The 26,323-nt window shown below is 35.8% G+C and overlaps 5 protein-coding genes across 7 annotated transcripts; 1 reads left to right on the forward strand and 4 right to left on the reverse strand.

Annotated features, from left to right (window-relative positions):
- On the forward strand, positions 1-26,280 carry LOC143448659 (uncharacterized). Its single transcript, XM_076948481.1, has 25 exons — positions 1-190; positions 1,666-2,656; positions 2,763-3,027; positions 3,126-3,225; positions 4,097-4,288; positions 4,728-4,857; positions 5,078-5,194; positions 5,822-5,935; positions 6,263-6,400; positions 6,672-6,767; positions 17,876-18,085; positions 21,409-21,617; positions 21,784-21,871; positions 21,983-22,147; positions 22,391-22,467; positions 22,578-22,747; positions 22,937-23,015; positions 23,204-23,368; positions 23,546-23,627; positions 24,061-24,235; positions 24,639-24,729; positions 24,879-25,038; positions 25,252-25,377; positions 25,568-25,624; positions 25,875-26,280. Exons 1-25 carry the CDS (start codon positions 78-80, stop codon positions 25,974-25,976), a joined length of 4,212 nt encoding a protein of 1,403 aa, XP_076804596.1. The 5' UTR covers positions 1-77; the 3' UTR covers positions 25,977-26,280.
- Positions 6,928-10,084, reverse strand: LOC143448667 (uncharacterized). Of its 2 annotated transcripts, none has more exons than XM_076948492.1 (5): positions 9,336-10,084; positions 9,018-9,104; positions 8,755-8,940; positions 8,097-8,677; positions 6,928-7,494 (listed from the first exon to the last, which is right to left on the reverse strand). In XM_076948492.1, the coding sequence occupies exons 1-5, from the start codon at positions 9,699-9,701 to the stop codon at positions 7,449-7,451; spliced, it is 1,266 nt and encodes a 421-aa protein (XP_076804607.1). In that variant the 5' UTR covers positions 9,702-10,084; the 3' UTR covers positions 6,928-7,448. The 2 variants fall into 2 exon arrangements, with proteins under 2 accessions (XP_076804607.1, XP_076804606.1); XM_076948491.1 differs by having other exon boundaries at positions 6,928-7,532; positions 9,336-10,080.
- On the reverse strand, positions 10,665-14,171 carry LOC143448660 (uncharacterized). 2 transcript variants are annotated; one of them, XM_076948482.1, is made up of 6 exons: positions 13,867-14,167; positions 12,663-13,766; positions 12,323-12,409; positions 12,001-12,186; positions 11,104-11,822; positions 10,665-10,976 (listed from the first exon to the last, which is right to left on the reverse strand). In XM_076948482.1, exons 1-6 carry the CDS (start codon positions 13,975-13,977, stop codon positions 10,838-10,840), a joined length of 2,346 nt encoding a protein of 781 aa, XP_076804597.1. In that variant the 5' UTR covers positions 13,978-14,167; the 3' UTR covers positions 10,665-10,837. The 2 variants fall into 2 exon arrangements, with proteins under 2 accessions (XP_076804597.1, XP_076804598.1); XM_076948483.1 differs by having other exon boundaries at positions 10,835-10,976; positions 11,100-11,822; positions 13,867-14,171.
- On the reverse strand, positions 14,382-17,555 carry LOC143448668 (uncharacterized). The gene is made up of 5 exons (XM_076948493.1): positions 16,739-17,555; positions 16,370-16,468; positions 16,017-16,212; positions 15,631-15,745; positions 14,382-15,558 (listed from the first exon to the last, which is right to left on the reverse strand). The coding sequence occupies exons 1-5, from the start codon at positions 16,974-16,976 to the stop codon at positions 14,926-14,928; spliced, it is 1,281 nt and encodes a 426-aa protein (XP_076804608.1). The 5' UTR covers positions 16,977-17,555; the 3' UTR covers positions 14,382-14,925.
- On the reverse strand, positions 18,483-20,386 carry LOC143448665 (chondroitin sulfate synthase 1-like). The gene is made up of 3 exons (XM_076948490.1): positions 19,668-20,386; positions 19,254-19,443; positions 18,483-19,144 (listed from the first exon to the last, which is right to left on the reverse strand). The coding sequence occupies exons 1-3, from the start codon at positions 20,280-20,282 to the stop codon at positions 18,573-18,575; spliced, it is 1,377 nt and encodes a 458-aa protein (XP_076804605.1). The 5' UTR covers positions 20,283-20,386; the 3' UTR covers positions 18,483-18,572.
- Positions 26,281-26,323: the final 43 nt, after the last annotated feature.

Below are 26,323 nucleotides of genomic sequence, written 5' to 3' on the forward strand. Positions count from 1 at the left end.
ACTACTAGATAATTACGATAACGTTCCTAGGAGTGCAAATATTGTTAGTACATGTAAACGAAGTATTTGAAGCTGTAATGGAAGCGCATATCTGTGAAGAAGACCTTCTCAGTGGGATAGAGCTTCTTCCTGTAACAGAGCCAAACACACCAGAGAATATTTTAGATGAATCAAGCACAAGTAGTTTAAGGTATTTTTTATAAGATACAATGTCATTTTAATCACAGCATTCACAGGCACTTACGGTGGGCCGGCAGGCTGGAATTTTCCTGTGTAGTATTTTTAAATCCTTTTTAGAAATGCTATTTTGTATAAGTTACACTCTTTCATTATTTTCTTTCTTTGTAGTTGCTTGTAAGACAAGTTGCTAGTAGTATATATTTTCATACTATGTGTGACCAGAAGAAAAACAATGAATTTAATGTCATGATGTATTTACTTATATGTAATACATATTTACTCTGTCCTGTTCCTTTGACACAAAGGAATTGCAGTAAAGGACTTTTTAAAGACAGGCAGACTGCATTTGACAAGTGATCTAATAGCGCTTAAATCACATTTGAATTTGCACAAATTTGCACGCAAACTGTTTATATATATACTGTCTACAACTTCATTTTCTCATATTTTGCATACAATGCTCTGACGAAGAACAAAAGTATGTCTGAAACTATTTATTTAAAAATATTTATATTTTGTCCTTTCACAATCTTATACTTTTGGTCGATAACTACTTTTCGAACTACTTCTTACTTGAGTAGTTTAAAATGTGCTACTTTCTACTTCATTCTTGAGTAGTTTCTAACTGCAATACTTTTACTAGTAGTGAAATGGATTTTTTCGGGAGTAACAATACTTTTACTTTAGTAACTTATGTGAATACCACCACTGTTTTTATGCTTGCTAGGTTACATTTAAGAATGGCTTATAATTATTTTAAACATCATTTTTGTGATCTAAATTTAACCCAATGCTTTATAAACAAATTCTATATTTTATTCCAAGTTAAAATGACGTTGATTGAAGTTTTTCTGCAACCTTATTCACAATGTACCTGCTCATTATTTACAATCATTTGCATGAGCTACATTTACCTAAACTTAACGTACAAGTCAATCTTATCTTTTATAAATGTGATACACTGTATTAGTATAGCTTCTTAAAGTTTATGGCAAGGGAATTGTGGCAATGCTGTGTTTTTATAAGGCTTGCATCTCACTTGACTAGTCCTACACTTATCCAATATCCTAATGAGTTCTTAAAAGATCGTAAAACATATTAAAATCTGGTTAGCACAGTTAATTCTTCTTGTTGTAACTCAAATGTAGCTTTTCTTGCATTTTATCAACTGAAAATTTTATTCAACAATCACTTGTACACTGCATTAAAAATAACCCGACCTAGTTACAAGTTTAACTCCATTTCTTTTCTATAGTGTTCATTATTTTTAAAATACAGTTTCACTTCAACCTAGCCCAAATCCAATTATATCATGAAAAATTAATCTAACTGACCATTAAAGAATTTTACCTATTTTCTCCCTACCCAGTAGTTTATCTTAGACAACACTATGTTTTGGTAGAATAGTCTTCGGGTTGTTGTTTTCTTGTGGTTTGCTTCCTTACATTTCATAATAACCAATCATTACATTTTGTTATTGTTCAGTATTTTATCGGACATGAACTCTCCAACCAAAAGCTTTCACCTTATTTCACCTGCTAAGCTGCAGCAGAGCCCCTCTGAGAAGACACCATCTGAATCTGCATCACAACTTCAGAAACTTTTACACGATTCTCTCGCTTCAAGTCTACGAAAAGAAGCAGAACTCAAGTCAAAGTGGCCTGCTTCTCCTGGTGAAATTCGATTAGCATCAAGCATAAAGAATCATTCAAAAACAGAAACAGCTGTGACATCAAAACCTGGGAATGTTGGACCCATTTCAGGAGCCGCGGTTTACACTTCGTTGCTGAACAAGAATAACCTTCTTACTTTGCCATCAAATTCTCTGCATTCTGAAGACAAGCAAGCATTGAATGAAAATAATAGGAAATCATCTCATTTTACCACTCCAAAAAAGTCCACAAAAGGCCCAAATATCTGTCTTGCAAATCAGTTTCCCTCTGGACTTTCACCAATTAAACATTGCCCTGAGCGCAATTCTAAAAAACATCTGACCGTTAGAACTTCAGTTGAAGACATTCAGCTTGCCAGTGATGACCCAAATACAAAAAAGCTTCTGGCGTTCATTAATCAGCTGGAGAAAGGTTCCGATAATGACAAGTCTGTGGCTGACCAGTTGGCTCAACTCTCAATATTGTTAAAGAATAGCAGCGCTGAAGTAGGACACAATGAGGAAATTGGCCAAGGAGATCATGACGGCGACAGTTTTGTGAAGCAACAAAGAAAGAACCAAACCGAGGAGGTGCTAAATAAAGAAAAAGTTGATCACAGTGCCAATCAAGATAAAATTTCAGACAATATGTCAACTGAACAAAGCTTGAAACACATTGATGCTACACAATCTAAAACTCAAAGTTCTAAATCAAACGCTGTGTCGGGAAATTATTTTAAAACTTCTTCTAACAAGGAAGCAAAGAGTGCTCAAAACTACAAAATTGCTAATTCTGTGAAATCTAGATCTGGCAGAACCAACCAGGTAAAGATCCTTTGCTTGTTAGTATGCTTTGTACTGAACTTCTACTCTTTCTAATATGCTTAGACTGCATTGTTGCAAGCTAATGAGATAGATAATATTTTAATAGGTTTCTAAAGCAACTAAAGATAGTATGGCAGTTGAAAGAACTCGAAATGAGAAAAAAGAGAAAGTAAAGCGAGAAATGGATGTAAGAAAAGCTTCTAAATCTAAGATGACCAAAAATGCTCCCAGTCAAGTTATTAAAGAAGGTGCAAAGGAGCAAGATATAAGATCAACCACCGATAAGATTGGAATAGAATCGAAACCCCTTCAGGATATGACTGCTGTTCGAAATCATTTGCACGGCATGCTAAACTTTCACAAAATTGATCGTAAGAATTTTGTATCTTAGAAATGTACTATGTTTCTAATGTTGGTACCAGGTTGCTAAGTTAGTATAGTATTTTACCACACGAGTTCTTCTTAACAGCCACATCCTTGGATCTTTCTGCCGTTGATATCCAAAACTCCACTCATGACAGTAAAGCTGAAGACACTTTCCACAGCAATGACACGGCAATCTTGCTGAGGTACGCTTGAGATATTGGAATACTATTGATGATAAGTTTCAATTCTTTCTCTGAATAGTTTTTGCATTTATTGTTATGTAGTATTAGGCATTTATAAGAACTCCTTTGCACTGGCGCAAATGCACCCCCCATCGCAACATTAACTTAATATCAAATTTGTTATAGCCCGGTGCTAGTTAGCCGATTACTGAAGACCTAGTTAATACTGATTTGGATGTATTTGTTCAAACCACATTATGTGTTATTAAAATGGTTAATATTCAATAATCGTTAATTTATGTCCATCCTGCTGGTTGCTACACATGCATCAAAACTACACCCAAGTCGTCCATACATTTTTTGACAATAAATAGTTGATTTGTGGCGTTGCTTACAATAGATATTCGTCCATACTTGACAGTGGAAGTACCTCATTTCATTACAATTTTCCAAGTTGAATGATGACAGTGCTTTTCTTATCGACTGTGTAAAATCCTTCATGATAATGTTTAACAGCCTTATTAATTGCTCATGTGCTTACAATGTTAATCTAAATGCAATGTTTAACTCACTTTGAAAGTTTTCTGATAAAGCCAACTGATGTTGAAAGCATAATCGAATATCGACTCACTAGACTTAGTTCTATCTCAAAAAACACAGTATGCTTTACGTCGAGATGCAACAGTTGCTTCCTTTGATATTTTACATCATATTTGCAAACCTGACTAGTTGTTATAAACATGCTAAAAATCTTAATCATAAAAAAGATAGGCAACTGTAGTGCTTTGGCATACAAAATTGGCACCTTAAAAACTAGGTATGGAATGTTCGTGATGCTCCATCGCCTGGTGCCCATGTTTATCCTGCTTATAGCTAGATATTGATTGCGCAGGGCTCAACCCAAGGATGTTTTGCCCCTCAGTCCATCAAAAGACTCATCTCAAAATCTCACAGAAAGTCTTTCCTCTGGTTTATTTGGCCTTCTAAAAGCCGGTCAGAAACAACCTTCATCTGGACGTTCGTCTATAGACTCTAGTCTTGCTGCAGAAAACGAAATCTTGAGAGATACTCTCGAAAAGGAGACGTAAGTAACATTATTTTTGTGAGCGCTGTATTTGTGTCTTGCAATTATTATATTGGTTATCTGTATAGAGATCTGGGGTTCAATAAAAAATGTGAAAGGGTCAGAAAATGTCTTGATTAAATTAGGAAGATTATTGTAAGCGAAAACTGTAGTTGTAGTTGATGGCCTTTACATTTAATTAAATTATTATTATGTGTATTTTTCTGATCTTTTTATAGTAAACGATCGGTGCTGATTGAATGCTTAATTGTGGTATTGCAACTATTGTTCATTCACTGTCTAGTTGTCATTTTTTGGTCAGGAAGCAAGATCTATATGCTGGAAAATTATTTGTCAGTTGCTTTTGTCCAACCATAAAAATGAACTGTAGTCACTTTCCTGTTTATCGTGCCACTACATGCCAAAATTAACTTACTTTATCTTATTTTACATATTTCAGATATCGACGTAAGCACTGTGAAAAGCAAATTCAAAAGCTACAGAAAAAGATTTTGGACATTCAACAGGAACTTGCAGTTGCCAATTCCACAGACAGGAAAAAAGATCTAATGATTGAGCAACTAGACAAGGTGATTTAGAACAAATGAGTATATATATATGTATATATGAGAGAATATGTATATATATATATCTGATTCATTTATGCAATTATTCTTTCGCAAATAGTTTAGCCAAATTTTTCTCTTTCATTGTTGAAAAAAATCATGGTACTTTTAAGAATCTGTGTACTATTGATATATACATATCGCATACACACACACATATTTTAGGCCTTTAATGCTTTTGCAGACACTAGCTAAAGTGGTTGATGGCTGGAAAGGACATGAAACAAACCTGGCAAAATCGATCGAACAACTTTCTTTGGAGAAAGAAAGTAATATAGAAGAAATCGTTAAACTCAAAGAGGTATATTGTATGCTGTGCATAGTAAGATCCCGTCATATACTGCCTTGCAAAACAAATTGTCTCAAAAATGGTCATAGTCTTAAAGCCAGGTAGGTAAATCTGCCACTAACTCACTCGTAGCTGGACGATGTTCTTGTTGATTGTGCCCACGAGTGAAGTAACGTTTCATACCAGTAACGAAAAACCTAGCTTCGCTGCTACTTCATTAACCTTTTTCCTTCAGTTTATAATTAGTCAATCACTGTCGGTAGTTGTTCCTTTAGTTGTGTATTTTGAAAACCAGACATAAGTGAGGCAAAATCATCACCTTTTTTGAATACATAGAGCTTAAATGACGCTGGTGTATACATCAAACATGTCATGTTGTATAATTTGTTAAATATATATATGTTAAAGTTTATTGAAAGTGAGAATATTAAAATCGTTCCATGGTAATATGACACAAATGTTTTAGTCTATGTCTCACAAAAGTTGAGACTGGGGATCCATTGGTGTATATGACCGCAAACAATATGTAACATAAAAAATGCATTGCATGAAATATACTGTTGGAAACAAAAGAATTAAAGCACTACAAAAAATATTTCTGTAAAGTCGATGTCAAGACAGTTATTTCTTTTGTATCAGATGGTAGTAGGTCTGGAAAATGAACTTGCCAAAGCACTTGAGGAACTTGTTGAAGAGAAAGAGAGAGTATTGCATTTTGAGGAGAAGGAAAAAGCAATGCAAATGAATTATCAAGTATGAAATATTTAAGTTAATGGCATAAAGAAGTTTTACAATTTTGCACACACTGTTTGAGCGGTTAATATTGAAACGGACCAAGCATTGTATGGCACTGCAAGCCAAGTCAAGATTGTTTGCTGAATAATCAATAATCACGTTGTGATAAACATACGGTATCCATTACATGTCAAATTTATTCCACAATTACTTTTTGTGTTTTTTCTCGATTCAGTTAATATTAACTGAGACCTTAAAACAATATACAATTCTTTTTAATGTTTCAGTCATTTCAATGTATATCTCTGCTTAAGTGTATCCTTAGGTTTCTCGTTTACTTTTTAGGCTCGCACACAAGAAATTTCTCAAGTGATTGACCAGAAAAATGAAAGCTTACAGCGCTTGCAGACAAAGATTGACAAACTATCAGAAGACAGAACTTTGTTGAAGCAATCAATGGATGACATTCAGCTGGAAATGCAGGTGTCTGAGCAAGATTCTAACAATTCTCTGTTGAAGATTGTTATTTTGTCAATATGACTGATCTTTCGATTTCTTATTTCAAGGAAAACATATGTATATCATAGAATGTGATTTTTGTAAGTTAAGACCAGTTTAACAAAGCAATGGGATGCATCTACTGATTTTTGCGAATCATTGTTGTAGTATTTACCACTTTTCAAGCTGGAGTAACCTGAGGTTAGTTATATTCTAGCTTTTCTGAGTAATTCTAGTTAATTGTTGTGCACCTCAGGATCAGAAGAAAGCATTCATAACCAAGGAAGAAGAATGGGAGGAGGCAATTATTGAACTCGAAAAGAAGCACAAAGATGAGTTGGAGAAAGAAAAGGTAATTTCTATCTGTTTCATCAGACTTAGACATTATGTGTTAAAACCCATTTATCGATTTCTTAAGATCACATAAAGAGATGTTTACGGTTTTAATTTAATTGATTTCATCTAGCAGTGTCAGATCATTCTATCCAGCTCTTGTCGTGTTTGCATTCGACTTCTCAATTCATAAGTTTATTGCTTTATAGTTTAGGTTGTAGTTAAAATATATAGGTTACTACAAAGAAGTGCTCTAACAAAGTTAAATGTGACATGAAATGCTTTACTTATTTGAGATTGAAGTACGACAAACACAAGTACACAAAAGATACAACAAACACAGTACAGGTGACGAATGTCACTCACAGAAGCAAAAATAAAATACAATAAACACAGAATGTAAATACTGATACTTTTACACTCAAAACGATGTTGAAATGAATATCCAGACATGCAGATTTTATTGTCTTTCATGTTTTGTGCTTTGATATTTGTCATTATCAATTAATATATAAAATTTTTGCAATTGAAGAAGTAGCTCAATCCATTTCATCCACGGCGGTCCTGGAAGATTATTGGTGGTACCATCTCCACAGTCATCTATAAGTTTTGATCTTATAATGTCTGACTATGTAACTAATTGCCGGTGTCAGTTGTTTCAAAAACATTCACTGGTGTTGAACTGCTTGTGCCATTCATGTCAGTGCTCTCCATTGGGATTGTTGTGAAAGCTCCATTTGTATTTCCTAAAGCCGAGGAATCATGAGTGTGTTTCAAGTTAGACCTGAGTGTGAAGATAAAATTTTATTGCAACTACTTTTAAACTGAATTAAATGCAATGTTTCTCAGTTAGCTACTATTTACGCCAAACATTTTGGTTTGAAATATAAAAACATCTTGTTAAAACAGTTTACATCAGTTCTAGTCGGAGATTGACCTTAAAGATGAGTTGTCACTTGTCAGTAAGTATACTGGAAAAAAGTTTTCAATAGTATTTTGTGCTTAAGCAAGTATTGCCAAAAAAATATCGCCAACTATGACTTAAGTGGTGGCAACTATGCTGCTTCAGTCCTCAATGTGAAATCTATTCTGCTGATGTCTGGTTCAAGCGTAAATGCATATAATGAACAGCAACTTCAACTAATCGTCTACTTGCTAAGTCATATGCATAGCCTAATTCTGTCATAATTAGGGAAAATTTGTGAAACATTTTTTGCAGTTTCTGCTTAGTCACTATAGATTGTTGATATTCTTTTTCTTGGTATACTTACTGGCAGCTATTCTTATATTTAAGGTCAGTTTTTTTCGGCACTTGCCCCTCGCTTTAATGACAATTCAAATCACTTACTTGGATATGGTTGTGTAAATGACCGCTACTAAGCTTATAACCAATACAACCCCAACTGGAATTGCTATTGCCAGAATCAAATACATTGTTCTCATGTTTGATATTGCTTCAGGTGGAAGAGTATATGGCGTTGTGGGAGTGCTTGTCACAACTACTCCTGTAGTGGTACTCGACAAGATCATCGTTTCACTTGTGATTTCTCCAGAGTTGGTGTTGTTGGCACTTGATGTTACTTCTGTGGCTGCAGAAAGCGTTGCTTCTGTATCAGTGGTTGCCATGGCAGTGGTGGTGCCACCACAGTCCGTGAAATTACTTGCGGCAAGTGCGTAAATCTTTGTGTCATTGAATTGCTGTGGCTCAGAGCAAACCACACAAAGCTGTTCACTATTTTCTGCACAGTTTATCAGAAACCCTGTTTGCATGATAAACAAGCTATACTCCTGAAGTAGTTGACAAGTACATGTCCAGTTGTTGTTATGTGTTGTTATGGTTTCCAGTTTGCTTAAGGCAACCAATGCACTGAAGTCAAACGTTGTTATTCTGTTATTTTCCAAGTGTAAAAGTTCCAAGTTTACTAGGCCCTGCCGAAACATATGATGTTAATGTTCAATCTGACAAGCAATATATTACATGTATACATATTGTTAAAAGACTTTACCTTGAAGGCATCTTTGTTTACAGTTGTTATCATGTTACTGCTTAAGTCAAGCGTAACTAGTGAAGAAGTATTGCACATTATACATTCCTCTAATTCAGTTATTCGATTGTTGTTTAGCAGAAGATGTAAGAGACTTATCAAATGCTGAAATGTCCCACTTTGCAACGGCCCATCTATTCGATTACTCTGCAAGTATTTGTGTCATTTGGATTTTATTGCGTAATTTTAGATAAGATTGCAATATGAAACAACAGGTTTCTTACACTCATATCTAGCTCTTGTAGTCCAGTTAGTCCTGCAAATGTTTCAGAGTTGATGGAGGATAGTCGATTGTTATCAAGATAAACATTCTGTGACACACAAGTAAATTTGAAGAATATCTACTAAATTGTATGCTAAATTTCATTGCATTAATCACGAGATATTTAAGAAATAAGCCTGGTCGTTTCAGAAGAAAAACAAACCACAAGTGCATAGCGCACTTGTGTTATTAATGAAGAGTGTCATTTGAAACTCAGTCATATTACGGTATGGTTCAGTTATAATTTTTTTTGTTAAAATAATTTTGTTTTTATTGATACCTGCAGCTGTGCTTGATCACGAAATGAATCGTCGTCAATGTTACTGATTCTATTGCTTGACAATATAAGGTCGGTCAAGTTGAAAAAACCTTGAAAATCTGTTACGTTTATAAACTCAAAACAGTTGTATCCCATATAAAGTGTTGTCACATTTACTGGAAATGTTGACTTTGCAACTGTGGTTAAATTTCCTGGTTGTAGATGACAAATTGTTGGGATGGGTTCACATGGGTTGTAGTTGATGGTGGCTTGGCTTCCTTCTGATCTGACAGTTCGTCTTCTGTTTAAATGTGTCAATGCATGATCCAGTTTGAATGCAGAGCAAACGCAGAGAAATACTACTAAAGTTTTATACAAGGTATTCATGATATATATTGTTTAATTTACGATCTTTTTGGCGACGCCTTCTGTGAAATGCTGAACTTTATCTAAAATAAACGGCAGCTTATTGGCTTGAAAATTTTAACTTGTCATCCCACTAGCTCACTGATGCTTATATCCTAAATTAAGTTTCGTTCAACTTTTTGACTTTTGTGCTTTATGCATTACTGTTGAGGCTTGTTTTTGCAAACCTGTAAAACATAGCTTTCTACTGTTCTCTGTTTCTCGTATGAAAGTGTGCTCTTGCCAACAATTGCTTACTGTATACGGTTTCTGTCTCAAAGTGGTTCTTTATCTTGCCCAATTACGTCATTATGTGGTGTTATTTTCTACTCCATTTACGTTAATAACGACCAACTCGGTCTATAACCGCTTTTTGTCGTCAGATTTTTTCTTAGTCACACCATTCAGTAGAATGCAGTCAAGCTGGTTAAGGTATTATTCCCATCATATGTGTCAGAGGGGAAGTGTGTCATTGCGCTTTGTTTGTTTAAAAGACTTCATACTTTACGCAGATTTGTTTTCTCTGGATATGATTTGGCGCAGGAGCTATGATCTATTTCCTGCGATGGAATTGATTTTCATGCCATATGTATATTAAGAGCATTTGAGTTTTGTGTATACAGTTCAACATACTTGTTTCTTGGATGAATTATAACGTTTATTCTATAACATTGCTTCAACTTTAGCTTTATTACATTATTTAAAAGGCTCATTGATCGTGAGATAAATGTGTTATCTACACATTAATCGACGAAAGTTGTTTGTGCTATAAACAGAAATTCGTATCACAAGAAGGAACAGGATTCCATTAAGCTACACAGGCAATAGTAGCAATTACAACCACAAGAAAAAATACTGCCGAGTAATTGTTTCATGAGTTGCAATGGCCATAAATTACACATCTAAGTATAAGCATTTTGAAAAAATAATCTCAGAATCCAAGGGTTTGGCATCAACAGACAAATATCTCTTCGTTTTATTTTGGCACATAAAAGTTGAAAAACACATTTCACAAATTAAATGGCATAAATAAAATCTTAAAAGGTACTGCGGTTGAAAGTTATTTTCACTTCTGTTCAGAGTAACAAACTTTTACAGAAATTTACTTAATATGATACCTAATTAAAAGTAGACATCTGAATGTCATTTGTTTCTACAAAACCATTTTGCATTCCTTTCACATTGGATGAGGAGGTTCCTGAGGAGTAGGTTGATTTATCAAATTTTGGTGGCGGCGACTTGATTTCTGGTTCTTTTCTGAACATAAAAGTGGTTTATTTTTCCAAAATCTATTTCTTCCCGCAATATGTTTTTATTATGTTATCTGTAAAGCATTGGTCAGTACCAATTTTATCATAGTTTTTTAAATAAATCACTTACTTACTCTGAAAATTTAATGTAGATGAGAACTGCTATGATTATGATGAGAACAACTGCCATGGGAAGGAAGATTGCCAGCATAAGATTTTGTGTGATCTTGTCATTGAAGTTAACATTCTGGTTATCTGATGAGATGGAGGTGTATGATGACATAAATGCTGCCTTTGTTTCTTCAGTTTGGTCTACTATTGTGTCATTGCTGTTTTGAAGTTGATGTAAGGTAGTCATTCCAGATGCCATGCTTGTATTAAATATTGGTTTCTCTTTGTTATCAGCTGTTACATTTGATGTTGTTGTTCTCTTTTGCACTAATGTCATCGTGGTGTGCAACAGAGTTGTTTGGGTTTGAAGAAGTGTCGTCGGAGATGTTGTTTTATCTGTTGTTGTGGACAAAAGTGCCATAGTGAATGGGGTTGTTGAAAGGACAGTTGTGGTCGGGCAGTCAGTAAAGTTACTTTCCCCGAGATTATGAAGGGCTTCTTCTCTAAGCAATTCAGGTTCTTGGCAAATCACACATAGGTTGTCCGTGCTGCTTCCGCAGGATGGAGTTGAGTCATGCACAGTCAGGAAGTCGTTAAAACTCTGTAGAAGTTGGCAAGTACATTGCCATTCATTCTTATTTGTCTGAATAGAGATTCGAAATGGATTGTCATTGAATGCTGTAAAGTCAAAAGTTGCCACTTTGTTGTTGACCAGGTCTAAGGTCTGAAGGTATAGTAAGCCCTGTAAAATGTCAAACAAAGTTTAGCATTTAATGTAATTGCATTATTAAAATATACATGTTGGTGCGCTTGAAATTTCTTTTCTGAAAGCAGCTTGACATTGGCAATAGGATGATAGTAATTATTGTTCTATCTTATTAATGAGAATAAGGACTAGCTGATGGTGTCTGCGTTGATACCTTAAATGCATCTCTGTGAATTGTTATAATTTGATTATTTCGAAGATATAACCATCTTAAGGCAGATACGTTACAAAATACACATTCTTCCAGTTCACTTATCAAGTTATCTGATAAGTCCAAGGTTTCCAAGCTATCCAAAAACTGAAATGTTCCACTCTTTAAAACACCTTTTATGATATTTTTCTAGAAATGTGTAAAAGTATTGTTATTGTATGAACATGTGATTTCTTGTACATTAAAAATCAACACATATTGATAACATGTATAATCACAATACACTATTTATTCTATATTTGTTGTTTATAGTTAATTTTCTTACCTGCAAGTTTAATGTAATAAGTCCAGTTAAACCATAGAAGGTGTCTTTTTTGATGTGAGTTAATTGATTGTCATCTAATGCTGCAAACTGCGAGTAACAGATGCTATAAGTGTGACAACCGACAACAGAAGTAACTTGGCAGTTACTAAGTCAGTTAGTCTTCATTAGTAAGAAAAAAGCAAGAAACATTGAAATATTGTTGACATATGTTATAAAGTATTACCATAGAAACCATGTAAGCCAAGTTAAATTAATATTACATGAAGGTAAATCAAAAATAATTGAGTATCAATTAAAAATTGTAAATTATTGCTTTGAAGTGTTGAAATATATTACTTACCTCTAATTTGGCTTGATCTCTGAATGAAAAATCATCTACTTGATTAATCACATTTTTGGTGAGAATTAATCGTTCCAAGTCATACCACCCAACAAAATCAGAAGCACTAATGCGTTGAAATTGATTGTTGGCAAGGTATAAAGCAGTGACATCGGATGGAATTTCACTATGTTGAAAAGTAGAAGCCTGTTTATTATGTGAGAAGCACAAAGATTTTTCACATGTTATGTGACTCGCTGTAACACCATCTTCATCCCCTGAGCCATCTTGTAAAGACCTAATATTTATTACTCTGACGCCTGGTGATGTGTTATTCTCTCGATCTGTTTCGTCTGTGCACTCAGGAAGGGAAAAAACAATGTTTGTGATAATTCTTGCCTGGAATCTGTTTGGAGTGTTGCACACAAGACACATGTTGTCACTCAGGCAATTTTCGTCAAGTGAATGGTATAAAACGGCCATAAATTCCTCTTGCATACGGCAACTACATGCCCAAGGATTCCCTGACAACTGGACTGTCGTCATATGCTTGTTTAAAAACCACCGTGCTGAAAAGGTTTTAATTAGGTTGTTATTAAGTCTTAAGTATTGCAAGCTGTCAAGTTCATCAAAAGCCCCAAATACTATTCTCTTTATGTGATTGTTTGAAAGGTCAAGTGCAGTAAGATTGTGCAAACCCTTAAGCATGCATCCCGTGATTACATGTAACATATTTTGGGACAATCTTATTTGCTGGAGTTCTGGCATTTGTCGAAACGTTAAGCAGTCAACTATGCCAATGAAGTTTTGATCCAGGTCCAAAAGCTGTAACTGTCTCACGCCACTGAACATTTCCTTTGTTAGAAGTTGAAGACGGTTCCCTTTCAAGTTGAGTAACCGAAGATTTGTCAGAGGTGATAAGGCAGCATTGTCTATGATTATCAATTCATTGTTTCTAACGCTGAGAGACAGAATCGATTCGCCTTTATCGGTTATCGATCCATGTTCAATTCTTCTGATGTTGTTTTCATCTAAGATCAACTGCACCACATCAGATGGAAGCGGGTTTGGCACTCTTTGTATCACTTGATTAAAACTTGACGTACATTGCATGATCATTGGCAACTAAAGAAACATTAATTTGATGAAAGTTATCATTGTATGAGTCACATACACAGAACTAGACTGAGTTAAATTGCATTAACTATAATAATTGATTGGTAACCTGTGAACATGTACACTGTGGTGGACAAAATGATACATTCCGACCTGTTGCCTGCAGTGCCATCATCATAACCATGAGAAAACATACTTTGTTCATATTTATGTTGATCATTTAAAACTGACTGTTAATGCTTTTTTCTTAAAGGTGTTTCGCAATTTGTCACAATATCTTCAGATTTAGCTAAGCACGTTTACTAGGTTTAGGTATATTCTGACTACATATGTCTGCACTACTAAGTGTAAACTTTAAAATGAGGTCATTTGTCACTTGTTAGAATTAATGCTGTTTTTTTTCAATAACCTTATGAATGAGTTGACGTAATTGAAAGGCATGTATTGCAGGAAGCGTGAATGCTTTACATCAGTCTGAAAATGTCTTGCTGTACAGGATCTCACGTTCGTGTGCTTCAATAGTTTACAAATTGTGGACTGCAGGACCAGTCCTGTTTACAAATTGTTTTGCCAAATGACTATCTGCATCATACAAACGTATGCTCACATTAAGTTATCACAATATTTTCCCCATAATTGTCATTTCAATATGTATTTCAAAGTGAAATCATATTAAGATGGAAATGCGTTAAACAGTGAATATTTGGCGCGATATTCAATGTTAAAGCCAGGAATTTACAAACAGAATTTAATTATTCCCTGAAAATAAACAAAAAGCAATATTTGGCTTCGAAAATTGTCAATAGTATTGGTACGAATTGTTTGTTAATTTAAATGATGCCGTACTTGAATGTAATTACGTAATTATTTTGCGAAACGTAAATGGTAAATAGCAGATTAACTAACAACTACAACATATATAAAGTAGAAATATTTAATTTTCAACTCCACATTGTAAAAGAGATACATGGCATACAACAGAAGATGGGTTCTAGTAAACCTAAAGGAGGTTGATGTTTATAAAATACAAGCATATTAGATAGGATTAAAACATACTACGTATCATTTATTACAGTGCGCATTTATGTAGTTCAATGATAAAGGCAGTAGACCTGCAGCAAATTTAGAAGTTCACCATAACACATAATCAACTAAGCAATTTATGCAACTATGTTCTTGATTTGGTTGTTGGTAGTATTGCACCATTGTCATCAGTGGTAAATGATTTGTTCAAGAAGTTATTTCCATCAATAATCACACCTTGATCTTGGAGTTCTGTTGAGTTATCATTTTCTTTACGACGACGAATGACAAGCACTACTACCAGTAAACCTGCTATTAACAGGCAGATTGCCAGTACTATAATCAGTGCTATCACCCAGGTTGGGATGCTTGATTGTTGTAACTCTATATCGATGGTTGTTTGTTTGCTTAAAGAGTTACTGGTTGCTCCAATAGTTACACTGCTTGTGGTTGTATTTTGAGCCAGAGTCTGTTGTTCCCTGGCACTTACGATTGTGACACGAGTCTTCGTTGATGTAGTTACAGACATTGTATTTTCTGTAGTGCTTGGGGATAATGCTATTTGTACAAGCATTTCAACCTTTGGCTGGCATATTGCAAGTTGTCGGTTAATATGGTCATTCACTGTTAGAAGTGCTTCTGGTACTTTTTCTGATGGTGAGCAGTTTGAAAATTCTGAATAACTTATATTTCCCAGGTATTGATTACGTAAAACTGAGGAATCTCGGCAACGAATGCAAAAACTGCTAAAAATTGGAAAGCTTTCTTCACAGCGTACCTGAAATAAAAAGAAATATTCATTATACTACTATTTGTCGCAGTAAAAAATTTACAGATGCACTGGCATTACCGTTTGGTTGAAATCATTGAGTATCATCATGTAATTTCTTTTCAATTCACAAGTGCAGTTCCACAGATTGTTTGCAACCAAGAGCTGTGTGAAGTGTGGTTTACCTTCAAACCATCTATAAAGTAAAAGGTTTAATCAGAAGCAACATTGCCTATGACAAAAGTGACCTTTTTTTCTAAAAATTGGATTGATACCTACATTGTTCTTTCAATGTTTATACTGTTGGTATAATAAATGCAAAAACAGTTGGTATAATAAATGTTGTAATGTTTGTATGTATTCCAAACATATTTATTTAACATACAACATAGTTCCTCAATAATCCAAGTAGTTGGTAGTTGAGGGAAATATGTACTGTATATGCCAAATAAGAAATATGTGTATACCGCATGTTTAAATTAGTCAGCTGGTTGGAAAATAAGGAAACTCGTTGAAGGTTTGGTATGCCATCAAATGCCCCAGCTGTTACTGTCTTGATTTGGTTGTCAGGAAGTAAAATGATTCGAAGTTTATTCAGTCCCTGAAATGTGCAGTCTTCAATTCTGTTGATTTGATTGCCATCCAAGTGTATCTCTTCTACACCTGTATGCAAGAGAATTGTTTTTACATTGTGCTATCAAAAAGCAAACTAACTCGATTGCTAGTTATGGAGCCCATTGGTTCATTTGTGTAATAAATTTATCATTTAAATGTCATCAAGATAGGGCTACCCAATTTAATTATACTGTCTACAACATACTTGTAAGTTGGGAAAATACACCAGCAGTTAGTTTACTTAATTTGTTATTTATCATGCTCAGTGTGGTGACGTTGACAAGTCCCATAAAGTCCAGAACATCTAGAAATAACAAGTTGACTTAAACTCTTTTTACGCATGAGTATTCTTTCAATAAACATACTTTTAAAGTTACTAATTGATAAATATGTTGTGATCCTTCAAACAAAATTACTCTATGTTCATATTCATTATAACTTACCACCACCTATTGTATGACTTTTTTTCCTATTCAATGCTTATTTCTGGAACTTCACTAATCCTATATATTTCAACTTGACAATAACACTACATAAGCAATCTAGGGTTATATATCCAACAAGAGAGTTTTACCTAGTCTTGTAATTTGGTTTTCTTGGAGTTCAAGATGTGTACCACATGTGTGTAAGTCTTTTGGTACTTCTGTTAAGTTTTTATTTTCACAATCCAGAAACCCATCTCGGTAGCATACACAACCTTGAGCAGGTCGGCCATCACAGATTTCAGGACACTGGTATCGGTCAGATGGTTGACCGATGATCCCATAACAATAGGAAAGTGAATATATCAGAAAGCAATGCCAGGGTCTCATAGTCAGACTGTTGGCTCAATCTGCTTAATCTATCTTCAAGGGTCAATCATTTGATTTCAGATCTAATCACTTCACTATATCACTAGCGCTGCTGCTGTGCAAATCGTCTCTTATTCATATTGTTTGACATGCACATATCATTATTAACGTAGTTTATTTTCATACTTGCGTAATATGAGCTTCGGAGAGGGTATGCGTCACTGACAGGAAGTTAGAGTCATGCTTCTTATCGACAGCGGAATAGACGTGCTTACTTTGTTAGGCATCACTCTTTGGTTGTCCTGAATGAACTTTACATAGCATAGAGCCAACATACCTTATACCTCCTGCTGATCATCTATTGTTCGCTTTTACAGACAACACTTGCCTTATAAGTGTTTTTGTAGTTCCTTAAATATCAGTTTATTTATTATCGATGATAAATAACACATGTTGCACTACTGGATTACTGCAACGCAAGTGTTTTAAAATAATGCAGACTTGCATATATTATACCATGTCATGAATTAACCTGTTATAAGCATTGTTTGATGTTAAAAATGTACCAGGAAGTGATTAACTCAAATTGTTTCCTTAAACATGCTTTCAAAGTAATCAACAAAAGGAACATTAATACCGTAGAGAAGTATGACTTGTTTGAGGTGGCAATTTATCTTCAAATACAGTACAGATGGTGCTGTGCTTAGCTGTAGTTCTATTTTATTTGACCACCTATTGGTGTCATTTACAATTTTGCATTTCCACTGTTAACAATGCAATTATACCCATTGTAAGTGGTACTGTTTTATTTGGCTAAATTTACTACTTTTTGACCAAACTTTTTTTGGATTTTTGTACTTAAAAATCCAATTATTATGCTTAACAAATTTTGTATTGAAACTGCTATGGCTTTGTTACAGTCTCAGACAGAACAAGAAAGAAAGCGCTGCAAAGAAATTCAGTCATCATTATCCTCCACGCAGCAAGAAGTGACTCGTCTTGAGAAGTTAACGGATGCTCAGCGCACCGAGCTGGAGTCAATGAACACACAAATTGAAGTCTTGGAAGCAAAGCATCAAGCTGATATCAGAAAGATGGAGGCAGAGCACAAGATTGATGTGGAAAGACAGGTTTGTGATCATCAATAATATAAGTTTTGTCTTATAATGTTTTTCAAGTCACTATTGTAAATTAATGTAAATATAAGAAGTCAATGAATGTATGTGTGTAACATGGATAGGGTTTGGAGTTTTTACTTTTTATGTCAAATTTTGCTGTGTGTTTTTGTATGGCTATAAGCCACGATGCTCTAGTGCCGCCTACCTGTCAAGTAATATGCTGTGTTTGGCCTTTGTTTGCAGTAAAGTGTTCTTTTGGAGAAATATACTTGCACCTGGCTAAATTTGCATGATTATATAATTAAAAAATACCACCATGTAAAAATTAGTTAAAGTTTTATTAGTTGGCATTTGCTGTGTAGTATCTTGTCCTAGAGGTATTGCAACTTTGAGAAAACCAAATCTACAATTTGAAGCGACTATGTGTATTTACTGATACGCAGCACATAAATAACATAAAACGACACAAAATAAGTTGCCCTGAGGCATTTCATATAATTTAGGGCTGCTTCTGAATGACTTCATTTATGTATAATATGCCAAGTGCAGGTTTGGAACCTAAACTTTTGGCTTTTGATTTAAAGCAGTCTTTATATTCTTCTAACGATGGTTTAATAGTGGAACATTGCCTTTGGTGTTTCACTTTGTACAACTTAGGTTCTATGGCAGATATCACTTCAATGTCATTCCGCAGAAAAGCATTGTATACCCAATTTTTTTGGTTCTGGAGGTTTCTAGTGCTCAGTCCTGATAGAATTTTAATAAGGTCACTTTGGTATGAGCAGAAATAGTCATGTTTGTCATGCATCCAATAACCAGTAAATTTGTTGTGTTCTTTCTTGTTAATATCTTTTGGCTTCCCAGGTGGCATTCCTTTTTCAATAATTTCTGGGTTAAACTGTGAAAATGCTATTGGAAAATAAACCCGCTGAGACAGCATGACAATAGAGCGGCATCGTCTAATAAGTCCTCTTTTGTAAGACATGTCTTCTTTTATAGCAAGAATAATATCAGTAGACGTGGTTGCTTTTATGATGCCAAAATTTATTCCATTGTAGTAATCATAGGCACCTGTGGGAAAAAACAGTAGCGTTAAAATCTAGTTGTTGTCACACTGGCTGCTAGTAATGTGGTCAATAAACCAGTTAGACTGCATTTTTGTATAATATTCTAAACGTACCGTCATATAGAAGCAATTGGATTGGCACTTTAGGATTATACTGCATTACATTATTTATTGCTTCTTTTGTTGCTTTGAAATGACTGGCAGTATTACTTCTTCCCGTAAATAGTACGACGATGAGTTGAACATTTATGTCTGGTGGGTTTGTGACATATTCTTTCAGAAAATCCTGTATATATGGTGAATCCTGCAAACAAAGATTTGGTGTGGCCAAGTTAAATCATTGCCAAACTACTATTTTGATCAAGTTCAATCATCGCCAAATCCACTAAGTTACCAGTAAAAGATCAGTTCTAGTATACCGGTGCATAACCAGATTACGTCACAATTGAGTAGCTGGGGTCGAGTATGCAAAGGCATCCTGTGGTTGTGCACTTGTATACCTGACCAAAAAGAACTAGGTATACTCACAGGCGTTACTGGCATCACCACTTTCAAATCCACTTTTACCTCCCTTTTGACAGCGAGTTTTTTTGCATCTGTGATTTTTTCTAAAGCATGAACCAAACTAACCCTTATCATTTTATCCTTTCCACTGTGACTTAAATTAGTGGATGAAGATTTAACAATTAAATCAAGCAAGTAGTCTGTGCCGCGGTTGCAATCAGTTCTCATATAACCGTTGTGCAGTTTTACAAGCGTCCACTGTTGACCAAGCATTCGGTTGGCGTTGATGTAATCCAAACCAACTTGTGTAATCGCTTTGATTTCTTCACGCCAGTGGCCGGTTATGTCAAGTTTCGGTTCCTCGTTAATTATATCGTACACGTGGGTATCGTCAAAATATATCCATCTGGTAACTTCATACATCCCCCTTGGTTTATACGCGGGCTGAACATACAATGGCAATTCTCTTGTGACTTTTACTGGTGGACATGCGGGGCACCTGTCTATACAGTCCGAGCATTCTTTCAATTGGTCTTCATATAGTGTGTAAATTAGCTGGTTGTCGTAGAAAACTCGAGCCAGTACTCCACACAAAATTCCGACGATCACTCTCCAATATAAGCTGCATTTCAGTCGCATTTTGCAGTTGTTTTCCTTAACACCATCCTTCCATAGAATCAAACAAAACCTACGGTTTTGATGCCTTCACTGTTGATTACAAGTGTACAGTAGCTACAAATTATCTGTAAAATTTTACTAGTCACCAGCAAAAACACTTTAATGCTTTATACAATTACAGCCTGACCTCGGTATACAGAGACCGTAGTTGAAAGCAAACAAACCACCTTTGACAGTCTAATCTGGTTACTTAATTCAGTTCGGGTTATTATCTGCTGTGAGTTCCGTCTAACGCAAAAAGCTTTAATATAGGAACATGAAAAAGTTACCCGGCATTCCCAATACTGCAACGTACAAACGCCTTTCATATTCAATGAGGCGAAGGGTACACTAGAAAGTGCTTCAACCGTTTGCTTTTGTTTTTCTCTCTCACACGTTGATCGCGGAACATTCAACGACACGCACGCGTGAAAATGTGTGTGCGCTGCGAGGGACTTTTGCCTTTAGAAGACTAATCACATAAATGCCTTCCGCTTCACTCTGAACGAAGCTTCGGTTTACCAAAACTTCTCAAAGTGTCCAATGAATTTCGTTGTGATTTTCATTTTATTCATTCCTTTCATTTTTTCTTTTGTTTACCTTAAAGTGCAATTCGAGTTTTCAAATATTTAACCCCAAGGAATTGTTTGTCTATCAGGCAGTAAAAATTACGTTCATGTGGGGAATATTCCCTATTGTTTGATCTTTGAACAGGAAATGGTTTATCCATAGATTTTCAACGTTAGTGTGCCCATGGTATTTGTGAGGCGGAGATAAAATTTGATTTAACTTTATTACTATGAAGTAACGGGTTTTAGTACTGGCGCTTGTTTGACGATGAACCACTCAGCAAACACCGAATTGAAGTCCGGAGGTTTTACTGCCTTGCGAACGCTATTAAAGGAAATAATTTGCCGTGTTTTCGCACCAGCGTTATTGCTTTTAAAACACTGAAAGTATGTGCTTTAGTGATCTCATGAAGAGATCTCAAAGATTTCTGAAAAAGCACGAAAATTCGCACTGTTCATCCGTCAATCTTTGATCCAACAACCTCAAGCTAAGACATAACATTTCATTTCTACAAAAATTTCTTACTATATCTTTACAGATTATGGAGAAGCTGTCCACTGTGCATGAGGAATCCCACTCCAATGAGGCTCGCATCCGGGAAGCTCACAAGAAGCAGGTCCTTGATTTAATGGACGGACACAAACGGGAACTGGAAGCTCAGTGCCATAGATACGAGGATGAACTTCACAGACGTGACGAATCAATGAGAAGAACTCTTCTAGAAAATGAAAAATCACTAAACGAAAAGTAATCATGATATATTTGAATTAAAATAGCGTTTTCACAGAGTAATTGATAAATTAATTTTAATGTTATGTGTGTTATTTTTTTTGTTGGCGGTGGTTAGCAAAATTTTAGGTTGAAAATGGTTATTTATTTAGGTAAAACCGTATTTTCGTTTGCAATGTTTTAGGCTGAAGTCGAAATCTGACGGTATGCGGCAACTGATGCTTGCTAAGATGCAAAATCTACTTCAAACTCATTATAATGAAACACTCCAAGTAAGCTGTTGAACCTTCCTATGCAAGAAACAAGCTCTTGTGTTAATGGTTAGTTCTAGCGGCGTGTTTCAGCATTTCTAATTATTTTTCTATTATAATTGTAATCTAAAGATTGTTGGCAACACAACCGGCGTCACACCACAACGCTCAACAGCCAGCGGCAGTTTAACGCATTCAAGCATGTCATTTCCCGATCATTCTTTTCTCAATTCATTTGGCGTCCAAGGAATGCTTTCCACCCATACAAGAAACGGCGATGGCGTAACACAGAGACAGGTTATAGTCTTCTGTTCCATGTACTTCGAATTAAAAGTGCGATTTTTAAGTAAACGTAAATTTTTTGCTTTAATAATTATAATGCTTGAAGGGAGCGGCTGGCGATTGAAGATTAACGTAACGTTAAAAATTGAAAATAAAAAAATTGAAATCTCCTACGAAAGCTTTATGCACAAAACACAACGTATGACTTTCCTTTTCATATCGTAAAATTTAACGTATTTCACATTATTCTATTTCCAGGTATCCAACATAACGCATTCCCAGGCTGTTATTCCCCCCTCACAACTTCATTCCAATCCGCCAACATCTATCAGTAGGTGAGCGCACCGGAATATTTCTTGTTTGCGTTCCCCTAGAATATGTGTGCGCTGCCAAAGCACTGAATTAGTTGTTAAGGAAACACTGTGCAATTTTTTTAACACTCCAGTCTCGATCTGGTCAAGCCCACACCGTCTCTTCCGATTTTCCACAAATCCGCATTTTCCGTTGCTGGCTCTGTAGCGCCATCTGTGACAGTTCCAACCTTAGCGAAACCAGTGCCTGGATTTAGCCAACTACAAAGTATGCCTGTGATAAATCCTGATATGCAACTAGCAGGTATAATATGATTGAGAAATAATACCTACTTTTATAGACTAAGCAGCTCTGCATTGCATGTTGATTGTTTAATCTTTAAGATGGTTGCATCGATCATTCGTTCAACATAGCAGTCATTAGCACCTGCGTAGCGTCTAACCCACACGCACAAATTTCCGTCATGACATGTTTAAACGTTTTTGTTATCAGCGAACACTTCCATTGAGGAACACGAAATTGAAGAAGAAGCACTTCCTAATCTTTCCCTCATCAGCAGCATCAGTCACAGGTTGATTACATTTTTCAGTGTTACGCATTGCTGTTGCTGTTAGGGCATACTTTGCTGGTAACGATAGGGGTTCATGTATTTCGCCCTTTGCCCTTCGCCCATTGAGTATAATATGCAGTTCTACACAAGCCCGGAAGTTAAATTAACGGCTTAATTATGTCGATATCTCATTTTATTTTTTTTTAAAGCACCGTCGCAAGCATGCAGCAGAAAGATCGCTTTCTCCAACCAGCTCCTTCAAATGTGACATCGAACAGTGCACCGCTTTCAGCCGTGCAAGCAATCGTCAACGCTCGTGAAACTTACCAAAGGACTATCGATCTGCCCATAGAAGAAGTGGCAATAGCAAATAGGTTAGATAACATCATGATTTAAATATTAACCCCGTAAAGCATAAGCTTATATGTGAGTAATGTTGACTTATTCATTGCGAGTTTTAAATTATGAAACTGGATGCTGCATGAAAAGATGTAACAGCCATCCACTGACATGGTATGTCATCCCAAACCTACAAACTTTTTATATTGCAGTGAGGATGCAACGAAGGTGTCGGTTCAGCAGGCCGGCGAAGAAGACGTTAGACAGCTTCGTCTGCAGCATTACGTACAACGGGTGCGTTCACAGTAGCATGCCAAAACTCTCAACAGCTTTCTAAATTCCTATATCTAGACAATCAGTTTCCTTTCCATCAGCACGTTTGCTTAACTTCTTTATAGGCTAAGCTTGAACCTACGTAATCGGTATTGCTGTGCTTTTCATGCTCTTGTGAAGTGTAACACTTATCTGTGCTCATGTGAGCTTTGTCTTGCAAACAGTGCACAAAATATATCCACGCAATACGCACATTTACAGTACTTTATTAAAGCGTTCTAATTAACATATTTTTATACGTTAATGTATTTAACAAACATTTCATGAACCTACGCGCGCGCACATCTTTGCCACAGCCTGAGTATCGGCAGATTGTTTTGCAGTGACGTCACCATGGTTCTGGCGGACAGGAAGATATAACCCTGAACCATCACGACTTCCATTTTTGTTTCAGCTACTACAGCGATCTCCAGGTGATCCGCTTGAAACTGTCGACTCTGAATCTCCACGTCAAGGTGAAGTCATGGTTACCAGTGAGGAGAACAAAGAAAATGGAGTCTCACGCATCATGCAAATGACGTCACATCCTACATCAATACTGACGCAATCGATAAACCCGCAATTGAAAGGTTAATACTGATTATCACGTAGAATAGCTCAACCAGCTGTTGTTCATAATTTATTGTAGTCTCCACTATCAACATTGAATGCTCCGTCTTCGGTGTTCTGTAAATGTTGTTGAAATTAAAAATATGAAAGGTGGGTTCTCTGGTCATTAAGGTCCAAAAGGATTTAGACATTTTGTGAAAAAAATTACCAACTATTACAAAGTCTATTTGTTTACCTGTTTGTTCAAAACCGCGCTAAGACCGGTACACACTTTTACACTTAGCAACCATTTACTTGATTCCTGTTAATAGATTGTTGCCAGAAATATAAAACTCTCTTTGCGTTGCAATTTCGACTTTCCCGCTTGCTTGGCATGTGTATTATAAATTTATAATATATGTTTTATCTGTGTAATATATTTAGCATCACCAGACCTAGTCCCTGTAAAACAGGACAAGTCTTTCAATGATCCGCTCAGGTTGCCTGGTCTCATCTCAATGAATATTGAAAAGAGGTAAGTTACACAATACACGCATTATATTCAGCATAGGAACGCTATGTTATACATTTTCGCGAAGCTTTGGCTGCAATTTTTTGTATGTATACTTTAACATCATCAGCAGTTAGTGAAAGTCGTTAAGACCCCACGTTTTCTTCACGTAGGCCTTCAGCTTTGAGCAAGGAAAAACCGAACGAACTGAAACGGTGTAAATCAAATGTGAGGTTTTCACAGGAATCAGTGATGGACAAACCGGCAGCAATCGCGCCAAATCCGGTGCTTGATCCCGGTCTTGGCTTCACCAGTTATTTAAGCCCCGCACAGGTGGATAATGGACTTGTATTTGACGTATTAATATTCGTTCAATGTGCGACGGGGTAAAGCAATTTTATATACAGTCAACTGCTGTCGTGTTTGGCTGATAAAATTGATTGCTAACTGTGTTGTAGTTGTTGTACATTTCTTGCGTCTGAGAGGATTTCATGTTAACTTTTTCGCTGTTATTGTTTGATTTTATCTCGTTCTTTTGTGTGTAAGATGAGTGAGATTTCACAAATGCTTGGACTCTATTCCACGTCAACTACGCCCAGCGGGGAGACACGGTTGGCTGCCGAACACCTTCTAGCTTATCTGAGGGACCAGAAGACGCCAGTAGGCGGACAGGTGCTAACAAGACCGTTGTATATCGCCGTTCAATACCTGTCTTCGGTTGCGTGGCGGTTTACATTTGGTAGCGGTTTATGTACGAAGGTTATCTTGTGCGCGCTGTTACTTCAACTTCAAGGTGACCTTAAGTTTTCTGTAAACCAAAACACATTTATATTGAACCGCGAAATGTGTTATTCCTTTTCAGAGTTCAGTTCAACCGTCCGTGACGTCCAGTCCCGTGGCTGACAAAAAAGCGAAACAGGTAAATTTGACTGACAGGTTTTATTCGCATTACTGATCAGTGATCACTATAACAAAGCATTGATACAAAGAAGGCTTTTTCCAAGTCCTTACAACTCAAGTCGGCGTTGGTATTACTAGCCATCCGCCTTTGTCGTTTTAGTGCCATTACACTATTGTTTGTACTATTGCAGTGTACTATTGTACACTATTGCTATTATTTGTAGTGCGTTTAAATTTAAAATGTACTTTTGTTTTTTTTTCCATTACAGGTGACCAAATCATCGGAAAAAGTTCTTAATGCTGAAGCAGCCATGAAAAACAAGGTTAAAAGTGGGGCAACACCCACTAAATCCCTACCCGCGTGGCGGTGATATAGGTTTTACAACTTCTGTGCGAATAGTGCATGCTTCATATTGTACAGTACGAATTCGTATGATTTTCTTGTGCGTACTTTTTGGTTCGCTGCTAACTCTTTATAGTTCAGAATTTTTTGCTACAATAACAACATAATTGTATTTTTTATAGTCGCTAGATTAGATTTTATATTTAAGTTGGTTGCTGCTATTTTGATGTAGTTTTGCTGCTTTTAGTCAATTAGTGTTTTTATAGCAACTTTTGTACTGTAGATCGTTCGCAAGTGCTCGTTTTTTTTAATACAGCACATTTAGATCTTGAGCCTTTGCTATTTGCCCGACGAAAGTAAGAAAGTGTTTACTTT

The sequence above is a fragment of the Clavelina lepadiformis genome, chromosome 3, assembly GCF_947623445.1.
Source record: "Clavelina lepadiformis chromosome 3, kaClaLepa1.1, whole genome shotgun sequence".
Lineage (NCBI taxonomy): Eukaryota > Metazoa > Chordata > Ascidiacea > Aplousobranchia > Clavelinidae > Clavelina > Clavelina lepadiformis.

Coding starts and splice junctions, on each gene's coding strand:
- LOC143448665 (XM_076948490.1), bottom strand. CDS start 20,282: ATGCGACTGAAATGCAGCTTATATTGGAGAGTGATCGTCGGAATTTTG. Junction 19,444..19,667: donor TGGTGATGCCAGTAACGCCT/GTGAGTATACCT, acceptor CTTTGTTTGCAG/GATTCACCATATATACAGGA. Junction 19,145..19,253: donor CCAATTGCTTCTATATGACG/GTACGTTTAGAA, acceptor TTTTTCCCACAG/GTGCCTATGATTACTACAAT.
- LOC143448667 (XM_076948491.1), bottom strand. CDS start 9,701: ATGAATACCTTGTATAAAACTTTAGTAGTATTTCTCTGCGTTTGCTCT. Junction 9,105..9,335: donor GTGATCAAGCACAGCTGCAG/GTATCAATAAAA, acceptor TGTGTGTCACAG/AATGTTTATCTTGATAACAA. Junction 8,941..9,017: donor TACAAGAGCTAGATATGAGT/GTAAGAAACCTG, acceptor AAATACTTGCAG/AGTAATCGAATAGATGGGCC.
- LOC143448659 (XM_076948481.1), top strand. CDS start 78: ATGGAAGCGCATATCTGTGAAGAAGACCTTCTCAGTGGGATAGAGCTT. Junction 18,086..21,408: donor AGATTGATGTGGAAAGACAG/GTTTGTGATCAT, acceptor ATATCTTTACAG/ATTATGGAGAAGCTGTCCAC. Junction 23,016..23,203: donor ATCAGCAGCATCAGTCACAG/GTTGATTACATT, acceptor TTTTTTTTAAAG/CACCGTCGCAAGCATGCAGC.
- LOC143448660 (XM_076948482.1), bottom strand. CDS start 13,977: ATGATCAACATAAATATGAACAAAGTATGTTTTCTCATGGTTATGATG. Junction 13,767..13,866: donor CACAGTGTACATGTTCACAG/GTTACCAATCAA, acceptor ATGTTTCTTTAG/TTGCCAATGATCATGCAATG. Junction 10,977..11,103: donor ATCTACATTAAATTTTCAGA/GTAAGTAAGTGA, acceptor TTTTATGTTCAG/AAAAGAACCAGAAATCAAGT.
- LOC143448668 (XM_076948493.1), bottom strand. CDS start 16,976: ATGAGACCCTGGCATTGCTTTCTGATATATTCACTTTCCTATTGTTAT. Junction 16,213..16,369: donor TGTATTTTCCCAACTTACAA/GTATGTTGTAGA, acceptor TCTTGCATACAG/GTGTAGAAGAGATACACTTG. Junction 15,559..15,630: donor TCAATGATTTCAACCAAACG/GTAATGCCAGTG, acceptor TTTTTATTTCAG/GTACGCTGTGAAGAAAGCTT.